Source organism: Mus musculus, chromosome 9 (assembly GCF_000001635.26).
Source record: "Mus musculus strain C57BL/6J chromosome 9, GRCm38.p6 C57BL/6J".
NCBI lineage: Eukaryota > Metazoa > Chordata > Mammalia > Rodentia > Muridae > Mus > Mus musculus.
Genome location: NC_000075.6, coordinates 37,599,707 through 37,614,952, shown reverse-complemented (window position 1 = coordinate 37,614,952; position 15,246 = coordinate 37,599,707). Strand labels below are relative to the sequence as shown.

Genomic DNA, 15,246 nt, shown 5'->3' with positions numbered 1-15,246 from the left:
CAACCCTGGAAGGAAAAATAATTCCAATAGTAGATAAAAATTCTTGCTGCCAAGGATCTTACAATCTACTAGGAGCTTACTCGTGTAGCAGAGTTCTTAAGAAAGAAGACAGTAATGTCCTTGACAGGCCTCAGAAGGTAGTTTATGACAGAATGAGAATCAACGTCATCTAATTCCAAAGGAATTGCAATTTCATTTTTGCTGTGAGGATAATGGTAATGGGACCACAAATTCCTAGCACTCCAGCCAAGAGCTTTATCACTGAGCTATATTCTCATCCCCCCCCCCAAATTTCATTTATTGACAGTCTATGGATGAGGTCCACTCTTTCAGTGATACAAAGAAAAGAAGGGTGGGTGGCTCCAGCAGTAACCTTTTACTTTAAGTGAATAGATTCCTATCTTTTGATATCTCCATGCAGAGGGCAATGTCCAGCTCAGGTTAGTCAGATGACAAGCTCTGACCTGCACAATGGCCAGTGTGAAATAGCTCCCTCTCCAGTGTGATGAGTCTTACCCCTCCACTAGTATCTCTTAGGCTGTATCAAAATTCAGAGCTGAACCTTAAATTATTCTGAGCTAGTGAGGGGGTTGTATTTCTTAGCCCTAATAACCACTTAGAAACTAGTAAAATTTAATTCCCTCAAGGCACCCATCCCGACAGAAGCCCTCCCCAAGGGCACTACTGAGGGGGCAGGTGTTGAAGTATTTTGGATGACTCAGACACCTGTTTCCAAATATTATCTAACTAAGCTTCGCCCCCTTCTCTTTGAGCTCTCCTCAAGGCTTCGGTCTGGGGACTCTGGAGCCTATTCCAATGGGTAAACCGAAGTCTCTCCCTGCCTCCTATGCTGCAAATGAGGTACCCTGCATGAAAAAGGCAGTAGATGGGCCCAACAGTACCTTGAGCCAGAACTAGGTGCGAAAAGTCCAGTTCTGACTCAAACCAGACCTTTAAAGGGGACGCATGCCATGATCCTGCAGAAGATCTGAAAGGCAAGGGTCCGGCACAGCTGTGACACCTCACCTGCACTTCTGCTGACTCGCGCGATTATGAGCAGCACTATCCCAAACACAGGCCCCGGGGAAACCATGTTTGTGAAGATCCTGATTAACCCGCCGAATTCAGGAAGAGCCCCTATGCGGGGGCGGGGACAGGGCAGAGGCGTGGTCTTGCGTAGTGGGCGGGGCCTGGGAGGGTCTACCTATCGGGCCCCACCCTCAAGCCTTCAGTACGCGAAACCATCAGCGGCGCGGCGCGGCGCGGCGCAGGGCGCTCCCCTCCCGGCCTCCGTAGTTAAAAAAAAAAGAAAAAAGAAAAAAGAAAAAAAAAAACGGTTACCCAGCAACGAGATAAAACACTGGAACCATCCGCACCAGCTTGAAGAGAAAGAAGAGGTGAGGCAGTTTCCCCCACTCCCTCTCCAATGTGGAGGCTTCGCCATTTTCCTTCGTGCCGTAGTCTCTCCGCATCTCCAATACTCCCGCAACTCCTGGACCAGACAGAGAGCCTGGCAAGCCCTTTCTCGGAGAATCTGGAACGCTAGGTCTTTGGCGTCCCGCCCACGGTTTGACCTGCTTCCCCTCGACAGCCTGTCCTCCCCCGCCCGGTTCAGGGCTTTACACAGCTCTCAAGATTCGATATCTAATCTGCTGTTTGTGGCCAAAAGAGAGAAAGGGAAGAGACTCCACAGGTTAGGCCTTGTTAAACCTCTAGTCCTCCAGCCTCGACCCCAACCAGCGCCGCCTTTGTGCTTCTTGGGGGAGGCAGAGGGAGCACACGCCCAGACCCGAAGCTCTCTTTTCTCAATAATCAAATCCTATGTCAGCCACCTTTAAGCCAGTCCTCGAATAATAAGATAAAAGAAGGCCTGAGAAAACCAGAAAATAAGATTCCCCAAACATCAAAAGCTGACTCCCAAATACACGACCTCCCCTTTCACAATCCCTCATCAGAAAGCAGAGGCACTTGAGAACATGCTTCAAAAGTTGGGGCTGAAAAACAAGTGAAACTATTCAACAAATTATAATAATTTCTAGAACGACTAGATTTTTGTTTGCTTGCTTGCTATTTGTTTGATTTTTGGGTTTTTGAGGCAGGGTTTCTCTGTTTAGCCCCTGGCTGTCCGGAAACTCACCCTGTAGACAAGGCTGACCTTGAACTCACAAAGACCCACCTACCCTTGCCTCCCAAGTACTGCACTTGAAATAGTTTCTTCTCAGCAATGTAAAGGGGATTGTTTATACCAGCTTCTCAGCAATCATTGTCTCTTCAATACTGTGGGCTTGCAACATCTACCCTCACCTCTTAAGGACAGAAAAACAAAGTACTTAATCTAGTGAAAACTGTGGTTCTCTAACTTTGAAAATATGTATTTGTCTAATTTAATGGATCTGGATTTATGATACTATAATTCACAAAGCATAGTGTTTATCCACCAGGCTGGCTCTAATCGCCGCACTTGGGAGACAGAGGCAGGTAGATCTCTGAGTTAGAGGGCAGCCTGGTCTACATAGTTACAGAACAGCCAGAGCTATGTTGAGAGACTCTGTCTCAGAAAACAAACAAAATAGTTCAGTGGTAGAATTCAAAACTCTAGGAGAAAAGGATAGACGTGGTGGGGTGAATTTGGTGTTCATTTATTTAGTATGTGCATGTGTATGGGCACGGCCTCCATGATGTCGTCAGCCTATGGAAGTCAGAGAACATTTTGTGAGAGTCAGTTCACTTCGGCCACAATAGGATGTGCGTGGATTTGATTCAGATCTACTGAGATAGAGAGAGCACCAGGACCTAGATTGTGTGACTTTTTTCTTTTTAAAGTCCAAAATATGGTATGTGTGTTTGAGAAATGATTTGAGTCGTGATAGTGAGTTGGTTTGTGAAACTTGTGATTATATAATTTAAATTAGGCACTTTTTACTGAATCTTTAGGTACCATATAGGCAATTCTTTCCGAGGAGATGTCGATTCCTTTCTCCAACACCCACTACCGAATTCCACAAGGATTTGGAAATCTTCTTGAAGGGCTGACACGGGAGATTCTGAGGGAGCAACCGGACAATATACCAGCTTTTGCCGCAGCGTATTTTGAGAACCTTCTAGAGAAAAGAGAGAGTAAGCTCTTTTAAAAAAAAAAATAGGAATTTTAAAATAAACTAAGCATTTCATTATGGTAAAACTTAAGATTGAGGAATATACATGTCTTCAGCCTGTGACCACCATGTACGTGCAAACACATATCTAGCACTACACACACACACACACACACACACATACACACACACACACACACACACACACGGGAGCATGAAAACATACACACATACAAAAAAGAAAAAAAGAACATTAAAAATCATGGTCATTGTGCAGAAAGCCTTTATAAGGCCAGTGGTTGCAAGTACGGCTCTTACTGTTTGCAACAGGCTGTGACAGTTCAGTACCCTGCCATTCTCTCTGTATTTCTCACAGATGCAGTATGGAAGGACCCTATTCTCAGGCAACCCTGCTAGCTCACTGCCTGTTCTTCCTGAGAGGATAATTTGCAGTTTTCTTTAAATTTTGATTCTTCTCATTTGAAAGTATCATAAGTGTTATAAAAATAATTTAACACTCCCTAGATTAAATAAACCGGGTTTCGCTGGGGTATATGAAACTGTTCTTCAACGAAGGCACAGAAACAAACTGCTTTGGCAAGTGAATTGCCAGCTGGGAAGGTAATTTACATTCTATGTACTTTCCAGGTCCCATCCTGCACAGAGACTAAGGTTCATGCTAGCAGTGACTTTGATTTTAAGCCAAAGTGAAGTTCCTATACTTCCTTTGTACGATGTACAAATCCCAGCCTTGACGATTCATGAATATGAGGATCTGGCTCACAGGTCAAAGGGGGAAAGAACAATTATCATCATGTTTGTGCTGAAAACCTACTCTTGCCTGGAACAATCATAGTATAGAAGGTTTGTTACCATTACTTTAGGCAAAGTAGACTGGAAATACCCCTAAGCAAACAGATGTTCCTTCATAAATCATTTTACAGAGAGAGGAAACCCAGGACACAGATAGAATCCAAATAACTCACACACACTGAACAGCTCCACCTCCTGTCCCTTGTGATCCTGCCTTTGAAGAACTCAAAATTTCCACCAGTTTCCTGACTCCTGCTGGTCTGTTTCATATCCAGTCAGGGTGAATGTTTGCTGCACAATCTACAATATTAGTAGGGGAAAGCTATTAAGATATATTGTCTGATTAAAAGTAATGTTTGTATGAACATGAATTTGGTTATTGTAACATTGACTTTTACAAATTCATGCAGTAAAAATCTTTAGTCATTTGTTTAATTTTAGAACTCAGGAGCATACCATTAAAAAAATATTTGAGTCATTGTTACCAGGTCACAGTAATAAAAACAATTGATGACTAATGGCCTTAGAATACTAGTTCTCTGATAAACAAGTGGCTAAAACCATTTGAAAAAAAAACTTAACCACCACACCCACTTCCACTTACGTCAACTAAAGGTGAATTACCAACTGATACAGTGTAAAAACTTAACCTTCACAAGTATAATCAAAATAAATGAGTGTGGACTTCTAAACCAACAATGTCCGGTCTCCCACATGGCAAGAATTCCCTTGCCACCGTTTTTCATGGGTGGCTAGTAGTCTTCATTTTTGTGACAGGAAACCTGTGACTATACAGTGTAAGTGGTAGCTCAAGTCATTAGGAGAAAATGGACTTCTTAAATAGTATTGAGATCAAAATAAGAAAACAAAATTGTATCAATACTTTATATCATAGCCCCAGATAAATAATAAGTTGATTCCAGATTTAAATACTAAGAAAGAAACCATATAAATGCTGGGAGGTACTTCATCCCTTAAGAAAAACATCTTGCTTGCCAAGTTGCTTCAAACTCAAAGGCAACACGGTTGAAGGAACAGATTGATGGAACTGACAGCATAAGAAGTCAGCTTGTGTGTAACAAAGCAGCATGAAGAAAACAAAATAACAAACTGAGAAAAATGCTTGCAGTTCACGTCCCAGCAGCCCAGTGAGTTAATAAGCCTAATAAATAGCTTGTAAAAATCATGTGTTAAACGCCTTTATGTCAAGAGATAACGGTTCACACAAAAATTAACACAGATAGCTCTTAACATGAAAAGCTACCCCAACTATCCCATAATAACAATTCCAATCAAAATTGGGCATATAGAGATAGCTTCGGGGATAAGAGCACTTCTGCTCTTCCAGAAGACCCAAGCTCAGATAGCAGCAGCCACCTGGGCAGCTTTACAACTGCCTGTAACTACAGTTCCAGGGGATCTGATTTCTTGTTTCCATTGGCACACACACAAATACAGTAATGAAAAACAGAAGAAACTACACTCAACTACCAACAACTACTATGTATTCTCAGCAAGCCAAAAGTTTATCAGTATGATTTGTAGATTAGGCTAAGACAAATAAGCCCTCACACTCATTCCTACTGGAGGTAGAACATGCATCCACAGGAAAGGAATTCTGTAGTATCTGTCAAACTTACTTAACTGTAAGCCAAGAAGTTCCCCCTCTACACATTCCATTATACTGTCATTTATTAAAACAACCCAAATATACATATTAGGTGATTTTTTTTTTTAATGTTTGCACTGGCCCAAACAACAAAGCAAATCAGTCTTTAGCCCATACCTCTAAAATTGTAAGCCAAATTCTACCTTTCCTCTTTTAACTGGATCTGTCTGAGGTATTTGTAACAGTGGTGAAAGCTGACTAATATGCAGAGGTACTCTGGAAACTTTGTAACTGTATATAAAAGAGTAGATCAAGTAAGTATGCTAGTGTTGGGAATACATTTGGGGTGTAAAAATAATTTTAATAAGTTGCTAAGTATTTGTGAGCTCATAATGCTAAAACCAGACACACAGAGCTCTTCATTGTCAGGTCATCCTAAGAAAGTGCTGGGAGCCACCTGGTTATTTTGAAAGCTGGTATCAAATCATTGACCTTGGTTTCATTTAAGAGCCATATTTCAGGGTAATCCAACAGTTGACTGTTTTCTTTATCATGTCTACCCCAAAATTCATACTGATTAATTTAATTTAGAACATTACCATTTTATACCCCTAAATAAGTTAAAGAACAATTATCAGTCCATAAAATAGAACAGGATATGATTTGTCTTCTGAGAAGATTAAGTAGCACAACCAATTAAGTATTCTTGCCAAAACAATCAAACCTAAATCATATGAAACCTGCAGCTCCAGCTACCAGTGTACAGGGAATTCAAGGGCAAATGACCCTGGAACGATCTCCTGTGAACACGGTCAGGAATATCTGCCCTGGAAAATTCCAAAGGAAAACTGGCCCAATTTCATCAACAAATAAACTGCACAGAAAAATACAGTGGTGGTGGATTTTCCACTAAATATTATTTAAAAAACATAACAAAAGGCATTGTGTGTCCATTTTGAGGCTCCTATGTGACCAAGATAAGTAGACAAAAGCTAAATTTTAGATAGTTGGCTAGATACAAGATGATGGTAAGGAATTGTTAATGTCTTAGATGTGATAATGGTACATGCTAATTTTGTAAAGTTAGATATTTAAGTGTAAATTTTGTGTATGTAGATAATATGTAGATTAATATAATGTTTGGGGTGGCTTGAAAATCATCAGAAAATATATAGATAAAATGATAAACAGCAAGTTGATAATTGTAGTCTCTGTACATGTGCACATGGGACTTGTTTAAGCATCTTACTTTTGGAGTTAGTAATTTTTCATGGTGGAAAGTTAAAGAAAACTATCTTTGGATAGAAATATTGCTTGTCTATATGAACTGTTTATATAATGTGTCTCTTTTGAAAACTCTCCCTTCTTTTTCACTTTTCCAAACTTCCGGATCCCTTAGTATATATTTTATATACTTTTTTACATTTGCCAGTGCACATTTAAGTCCATTTATTTAAAATACTGACATTTGTTCTGTGTCTTCCACTTTCTTATGAGTTTTATGAACACAGAAGTTATGAAGGTGTTTGGTGCTTTTGTAAATAAAACTAAGGGCTCATTCAGTGTTAGACTGATCATCATATTTTAATAATTACTTATGTCTACAGCACTAGGCTATTTAGTGTCAGCAAGATTTTCAACTGTCAGTAAAGAAACTCTGATTTGAAACAAGAAACTTGTGTTTCTGCATTGTTCTTGGTTCACTTTAATGAACACAAAATAAGTATAAAATTATTTTTGTTATTTAGAAACCAGCTTTGATCCAGCAGAATGGGGGGCTAAGGTAGAGGACCGCTTCTATAACAACCACGCATTCAAGGTATAGTCTTATGAACCTACCAGATTTAGCTATATTTTTCTATCTATAAAAGAAATTGTTATGGTCTCCCCAAGTTTTGAGAAGTGTGTCAAGCATTAAATAACTTATTAAAAATTTTTATGATGAGAAATACTCTTCTAGAATATATGAATTGAGTACCAATACTTAGCATTAATTTAAAAATGACAACAGGAGAAAGGACTTGATCATCACGCAATTAGTCCCATCTCTTATTCTTTAAACTTGGGTATCATAAGTCATAAATTATATCTCACAAAATAGAACGCTATTAGTCCAATTTTTTTCATTTGCATGTTACAAAAAGACTAATTCAAATAGAAGATAATGATAGGGATTTTTTTTCTTCAAAGTTAATCTCTTTAGTAACTGAATCCATTTTTATTATTAATAGTATTCTCAAAGATAGCCTTTCTTAACCAAAATTGCCCTGAGTTGAGTTGAAGGCATGTATTACATGTTAAAAGTTGGTGTCTTGCTTTCACATCTCAGAGGACTCTGGGTTTGTGTCATCCTTGGCAGTCAGTACATTATCTGTTCTGTGTTTGAGACGAGGAAGATTAGGTGAGACAGCTTATGTGGGGTCAACATCATTGGCATCAATTGGAAACCTGATAGAATTCAGTCTCACACTAGACCCCCATATATCCAAATTAAAGCTTATATTTTAGCAGAATTCCCCAAAGTAACTGGATACTTTTAAATTTTTCTTAAAATTAAAAAAAGCAACAACAACAAAAAGCTGGGCTCAATGGCCTGGTTCTGTAATCCCAGCTACTGCAGAGGCTGAGGCAAGAGGATCACCTGGGCCCAAAGGCTCAGTGCCAACACGAGTAGCAGTAAAACATATCTAAAAATAACAAAGATAATAATCACTGTATAGACAAGGAGCGCACGACTTTAATCCCAGCACTCGGGAGACAGCAGCAGGCAGATCTCTGAGTTCTAAGCCAGCCTGATCTACAGAGTGAGTTCCAGGACAGCCAGGGCTACACAGAGAAACCCTGTCTTGGAAAACTAAAAGGAAAAAAAAAGAAAAGAAAGAAAGCAAGCATTCTGTCCTTGTGTTACATAGAAAATTCAGAGTGTTTGTTTTACATTTGGTTTCCAGGGTTTTATCTTGTTCATTTCCATATGCTCAGATTTCTATTTTCTATGTTAAAGACTCTTCCTGAAGGCAGTGAACTAGCAGTGTCTCTGTTTGGTGGAAGACTGTACCAGCCATGTCAGAACTGACTGAGCTGGCTCCTTCTTTATACATACCCTTCTCCAAAAGGGAAACTTGCTTTCCTGATTTAATGCAGTATTGTACCTTAACTGCATAAAGCAGTAATTGACATTTTCATGCGTTTATATAAGGTACTTTGATCTTCATCCCCATTACTCTCTCCTCCCCAAATTCCTTTCTCTTCTGTAAGAGTGACTTAGTTTTGAATCTATAATTATCATTAAGAAGTCACCTTGGCTTCATACTATGGAATACAACAACTTTTACTGCCACTGTAGAAACTATCGACACTTTTTTTAACTGTCATCAAGATTTATTACCAAACTTTATCCGCTATTAGTGTGGGGCAGTGGTTTATCCCTTGTTTTTATTCACTTCCTTTTCCCCCAAGACAAATTCCTGATAGAAGACAAGAAACTTCCAGTTTCTCTTAAGCAGCACGGTTCAAGAGTTAGCTGCCTTCAAAACAATGCCCATGTGACCCTTGTCTCTCATTCTAGGAACAAGAACAAGTTGAGAAATGTGAACAAGAATTAGCTAAGTCATCTGGAAGAGAAGAAACACCAGTCACTCCCTTCGTACGTAGTACTTTTCATTTACTTTTGTATTCCTACACACCGTAGCATCACTAACCTTAAAGGTGTGCATAAAATATATACCAACATAATAGTTCTATTATTGAAATTAGAGTTTTTCTTATAGATAGTTAATCAGATGTTAATCAGTGATAAACTGGAAGATTATTTTCAAAAACTCATTCTTCCCTTTAGAGATCTAGATCAGAAATCTTTCCATGGGAAGAGGCAGACAGATGAACGTGGATGCTCCTCTCATCTCTTAGATTAGTATTCCATTTGGGGAACTTCTCCACTGCTTATGTTACCACCACACAAAGGCACAGGCTGGAGATAACTACAGGAGAAATAATTACATACCACCAAATAAAATGGCTTTACCCAGTATGGCTTGCTCAGGAAAGGTCTTCTATAGAAATGCTTGCCTGTCTTGATATTCTACATCAAAGCCACCCAGAAAGAGAGAAGTCCACCCTCAAAGATACTACCTATCTCTATTCAGTGGTGTGCGAAGGCTATCACTTGGAGATAACTGTGCACAATGCAACATCATTTTGATAACCTAACGTCGGCCACATGAGAGTATTGAGACTAAGGTAACACTATAAGCCAGAGCTTTTGTGGTATGTTGTTTTATTCTGTTACTTCTCTGTAGAGACAGTTAAACATTTACTAATATGGCACATTATGTTAAAACAAACAAATACAACACATGATTGCCTGTATTATTTGTAGTCGAAACTAAGAAAGACTGGTCTTTGTGTAAAAGAATTCATTCTGTACAATATCACAATTCAAACCTTTGAGTTCCTTTTCAGGTCCTAGTATCTCAGTTAGCAACATTTGATACTGAAAATGAACATGCCCCTCAAGGAGAACTGTACTTCCCACCCACTGAGACATACTTTTTCTTACATTATTTAGTTATTCTAGAATAGTATCGATACAATCCAGTTACTGCTGGCATCATATTTAATAGGAATTCAAGAATATGAGTTTGTGTTAAGGTCTCATTGATTTTTAACTTAAGAGTAATTCACTTGATTGGAGAATCATCTCAAAGAATTTTATGCCAGTCTATTTGTATTTACAAATTTAAGAGCTAAATGTATCTCGCTGTTTGTAATGAAGGGGATCGAACAGCTCAAAGGTCCGTCAATAGGTGACTGAGTGACTGAATCACTGGAGAGTGACATCAGTACAATGAAGCACAGTGGTCCTGTCCCTCCCATTCAACCTGAGCAAAATCACCCACAAAGTACGAGCACAGGAGAGAGTGCGTAGACTTGTTGTTCCAGGGAAAGTAGTTGAAGAGCATTGTGATTAGCATGGTCTTGTTTTAAAATGAAAACCACGTCTTCATGTAAATGTACTCATATGGAGAGAAAATTTGGAAGGATTCATAAACATACATAAATATACACACACACAACTACAATTAATGACTACTTAGGAAGATTTGGGAAAGCGAAAATATTTCAACTTTTCAAAACACATGATAACTTGGAAATTCTTAAATGTGTGTTTGTTTAACATCTTTTTAGCTTAAAAAAAGATACATTAAGGGCCATATATTTTTTTCAGCTCTACACTTAGGATTCATGGATTTTTCCATCTGTCAATTATACCTAAATTTAAAAGAAATTGTTTGTCACTGTTCTGCCAACCCTGATGATAAACCAAGTAGCAGTAGAGTAACTTTATTTTTTGGTTTTTCGAGACAGGGTTTCTCTGTGCAGCCCTGGCTGTCCTGGAACTCACTTTGTAGACCAGGCTGGCCTCGAACTCAGAAATCCACCTGCCTCTGCCTGCCAAGTGCTGGGATTAAAGTGGTATTAAAGGCATATGCCACTACCACCCGGCTTAGAGTAACTTTCTGTTTGATGCTCAACCTCTAAATGTATGGCTAAACATCTAGAGATTAGAATTTATCATTTTACTCTATCTTGTCTAATCATGATTATTTCAAAATAGTGCATCTACTGATGTTAACACAGACACTGTACTTCAAGGATTCTTTCTTGCTTCCCCATCCTAACGTAATTTCTCAGGAAACTTAAAATAGGTGCTATCTGGAATAACAAGCGAAAAGACATAGACGATGATCTTATATTAAGACGTAGTGAGGAATGGTAAGCTGAACTCCTCACTGTTCCTTTGGCATTCAGCCCTTGGTACACATACAGTGTGTCCCAAAATCCCCTCAGGAAGTAACAGACCTCAAACAGTTGCATCTGTAAGCTGGCATTTCTGTGGCATCAAAATACAGCGTTCTGGAAAGTCTCTCTCTTTCATTCCTTTCAATGAAGGAGGAGTCTACTGAGGAAGAAAGAGAACAGGAGGAGGCGGCTGCTCTCAAAATCCAGTCCCTCTTCCGGGGACACGTGGCTAGAGAAGAGGTAAAGAAGATGAAGTCAGATAAGAATGAGAATCTGAAAGAAGAGGCAGACAATTGAGACCACAGGTTTTACCCCCCGAAACATGAAAAGTAATCCAAATCCATCAGTGTTGTGGTTGTCTTTTTTTCTTCAGTAAGGGAGACGTGATGTTGTGGACTAACATTAGTTGCTGTTGTGAAAATCTGTCCTGAGCGTCTGTTTAGTAAGCATGCCATTGAGGCCCACCCTGTGAAGACCTCCCTGGGAACAGGAGGATTGGTATACTTGTCCCAAGCCCGTGTATAAATGCCTCTGAACTCAGCATCTGAGCAGAAGTGGCTAAGGCTTCGGAGACCTTGGGTCATGTGGTCTAAAAGCTAACAAGTAAAGCCTCTCTAGCCCACCCCTGGAAACTGAGCTTTAAGCCATGTTTCTCTTCTGTGGTAACAGTGTAGTCTTTTTCTTTTTCTTTTTCTTTCTTTTTTTTTTTCCCCTCCTGGTAATGGTGGTAGTGGTGAACCCCAGGGCTCTGACTGAGCTATATACCATGCCCTAAGCTTTTTAATAGTTTGAATTATTATAAAGATAAGCACAGATCTGGCCTTCCTGTAAATTGTACCCACTGGTATTCACTTGTCATAAGCAATCATTTATTGAAAAATGTACTGAATACCATTTATAAGCTGAATTAATAGCAAACATTTGCTGCTTTGATCACACAGCTTACTGTCATTTTGTCTTCTTGAGACAATGTATCCCGTATGTATCCCTTCTTAAAAGTCTCTTTTGCTGATTACTATTTCTCTCCAACCATTAGACATATTAGAGGGCCATCAGGCCCTCTAAACCCAATCACTGGACTCCTTTTTAATCTTTACCTGCCCGTGTCATCCAGTCTTATGACTTTATAAACCATCTCCACATCATTGCCAGAACTTGCTGCTCTCCAGCTCTAACCTTGTATAGCCAGCTGCCTATTAACATTCCCATTGGGATGGTTATAGGTTTCTCAAAATGAAATTTCCCAAACAAATTCTGATATTGCCCTTGCCATCTGCAGTTCTCTTGGTGTTTCCCATCTCAGAAAATAAAATAGTGTTCTATGCGGTCCAGGGAATGATCTATGATAGCCATACTTTCAGTTTTGAATGAGTGAGTTCATTGAGTATATAGTGTGTCTAAAGTAAAAAAATAAATAAATAGTAAGGCATGTGTGATGATGGATGGATAGATGGATAGATAGATAGATAGATAGATAGATAGATAGATAGATAGATAGAATTTAAATGCTTAAAACACTCAGCAGAAATCAACTGGTAAAGCTCATTAAGGCAGCCAGTTGGAGTTCCTGGTAGAGTCCTGGCAAGAGCAGTGTCCTTTCTGGTGAGTCTTCTAAATAAAAGAACAAATAGCAACATATATATATATATATATATGACATAATCAAATCAAACTATCCAGCAAAAACTGACTAGAGAAATTGAGGCTGTCAGTTGGAGTTTCCAGTTGAGGTCCCTGTCCATAGATGACATTCTCATGGCTGAACCTCTGGCTTCTCCTTATAGAGTGGGAAAAACAATAAACAGTAGTAACATTTGTTGGAGATAGTTGGCCTTCTAGCTAGCTAGCTCCAAGGGAAAGGGAAAGGTTTTACTTCTGGGTGGTTTTGGGATTCTCTTCTCTCTGTGTCACTGGGCAGCCTATCTTCAGAGAAGTGGCCTAGGAAGGAAACTTATTTCTGTTTTGGTTTTTTTTTTTTTTGGGGGGGGGGTCTTACCATGTAGCTCTAGCTGGCCTTGTAACTCACAGAATCTGCCAGCTTCTACCTCTGGAATGCTAGGAACAAAAGTGTGTGCCACTACATCCAGTTTGGAGGACACTTTAAAAGAACTCTTTATTGATTCTGAATCTCACATCATGAACCCCAGTCTCACTCATCTCCCTGTCCTTTTGTATTTGCCCTCTGCCTTTGGAACCTCCATCCCCCCCCCAAAAAAAAATTTAATTAAAAATTTTTAAAAAACATTAAAAACACATCTCTCCATGGAAACTGCAATATGTCACAATGTGTCACACAGCATATCCTTTTGCCAACACATCTTTAATTGCAAATATTCATTGTAATGTGTCGTTGGTCTGATCAGAGGTCTCTTGCTTTTGCTACAGTATCAATACAGGTTCCTCACCAGGACTCCTCTCCATATCACCTTGTTGCCCTGTGTCATGGAGACCCTCAGCTTTAGATCTGCAGGACTGGCCCCTTTACAAGCTCCAGCAGTTCTTAGATGAGGTAGATGTTGGGGTGGACCAACTCAAAGACCTGGATCTGGACCTGAATGATAACTGAGTGGGCCAACCTGCCAGCTCTCCTGCACCCACACTCCAGGGTGAGCTCTCCAGCACTGCTCTAGCTAATTTACCCAAGTGCCACAGTCAGCAAGGGACAGAGTCACTCTCAGGGCAGTTCACCATTTTCCCACCACCAGGGGCAGTTCTACATGCTGCCTAGATGAGGTGTGGAGATGGTGGGAGTGATGAGTGGGGGGAAGGTGGGCTCTCTGAATGTTGCAGCTGGTGAGGGACAAGGCCATATCTCCTGCACTCATGACCCCAGGACCAGCTCTCCAGCCTGCCACTGGTAGTGAGGTAGGGGGCGGGGTATCTTTCCCACACCCATACCACCTCATGGCAGATAATGGGTGGGGCCAGCTCTCCCAGTACCATAATCAGTGAGAGGCAGGGACAGCTTTACACATCCCTAAGACCTCAACATGATCTCAGGCGGTGGCTCTGACAGGGGATGTCTACCTGGTCTTTGGTGGTGACATGAGCCATGGACATCAATACAGACCCCTGTGTCTGCATGGCCATGGACCCAGACATAGCTCCCAGCTGGCAGTGCAGGCCAAGACTTTACCATGGCCTCAGGTAGTAGGGAGGCTACTCACATCGGGCTATTCGTCTTTATCTCTCATCTTGGAGACGAAACTTTAAGGCAAAAATGTCTGTAAATGAAGGGTGGGGCAGATCAGTGTTCAGTGTTAGCTACTCGGTGATTTGAAACAACACATGATAACTTATTAATATAACTACATAGCAAATAGCCACTCCATTCTTCCATTTTTCCAGGCCCAGATGTCCTGATCCTTAATTCATCACTTTCTCTCCCATCAAATGTATCCTCTACCTATAAAATCTACCCAGGAGCTCCCAATCTCACCACTTTCACGGTAGCACATCAATCCCAGTTCCCATCATCTTTCTTGTGAAGTGCTGCAGGAGCCTTAATGTCGAGGCATATTGCATGCTCTAATCTCAGAGTCACCTGCAGTGCTTCTGCTGAAAAACACAACCCCACATACACCCTTCCCATGATGACCACAGAAGCACAAGCAGGAAGAGCAGCAGGCAACTATCTCAGGGGTTTGCACTTGTCACTTGTGCTCATTCATTGACCAAAGGACTTGCCTATTTGCAGGCAGAGCAAAGCATTCTGTATGCAAAATAAGACATTCAGATCGGGAGGAATGGGGACCAACTTATCCTTCTATGGTTACTCTCGGCTATGATTACACCCTTCCCGCATGTGAAATACATCCACTCTTGATCCTAACCCCCAGAAAGGTCCATCAAATCTGAAGTCTAGGAACTCATAATCTCTATGGGGTCCAGATCTATCTTTTCCTGGTGTAGAAACCTTTGAATTCAAAA

General features: G+C 40.3%; 2 protein-coding genes across 4 annotated transcripts in view; one reads left to right on the top strand and one right to left on the bottom strand.

Moving 5' to 3' along the window:
- Positions 1-1,132, bottom strand: part of Siae (sialic acid acetylesterase) — a 34,438-nt gene extending 33,306 nt beyond the window's left edge. Inside the window, exon 1 of the mRNA NM_011734.4 lies at positions 1,027-1,132. Coding sequence (NP_035864.2) covers positions 1,027-1,093 — 67 coding nt within the window. The 5' untranslated portion in view covers positions 1,094-1,132. The remainder of the gene's footprint in view (positions 1-1,026) is intronic.
- Spa17 (sperm autoantigenic protein 17) lies at positions 1,037-11,659 on the top strand. Of its 3 annotated transcripts, none has more exons than NM_001324545.1 (5): positions 1,232-1,693; positions 2,935-3,117; positions 7,266-7,336; positions 9,083-9,160; positions 11,467-11,659. In NM_001324545.1, exons 2-5 carry the CDS (start codon positions 2,964-2,966, stop codon positions 11,611-11,613), a joined length of 450 nt encoding a protein of 149 aa, NP_001311474.1. In that variant the 5' UTR covers positions 1,232-1,693; positions 2,935-2,963; the 3' UTR covers positions 11,614-11,659. The 3 variants fall into 3 exon arrangements, with proteins under 3 accessions (XP_011240741.2, NP_001311474.1, NP_035579.1); NM_011449.2 differs by having other exon boundaries at positions 1,233-1,397; XM_011242439.3 differs by lacking the exons at positions 2,935-3,117; positions 7,266-7,336 and having other exon boundaries at positions 1,037-1,397.
- The last annotated feature ends 3,587 nt before the right edge of the window (positions 11,660-15,246 follow it).

Coding starts and splice junctions, on each gene's coding strand:
- Spa17 (XM_011242439.3), top strand. CDS start 1,053: ATGAGCAGCACTATCCCAAACACAGGCCCCGGGGAAACCATGTTTGTG. Junction 1,398..9,082: donor AGCTTGAAGAGAAAGAAGAG/GTGAGGCAGTTT, acceptor CTCTCATTCTAG/GAACAAGAACAAGTTGAGAA. Junction 9,161..11,466: donor AAACACCAGTCACTCCCTTC/GTACGTAGTACT, acceptor CTTTCAATGAAG/GAGGAGTCTACTGAGGAAGA.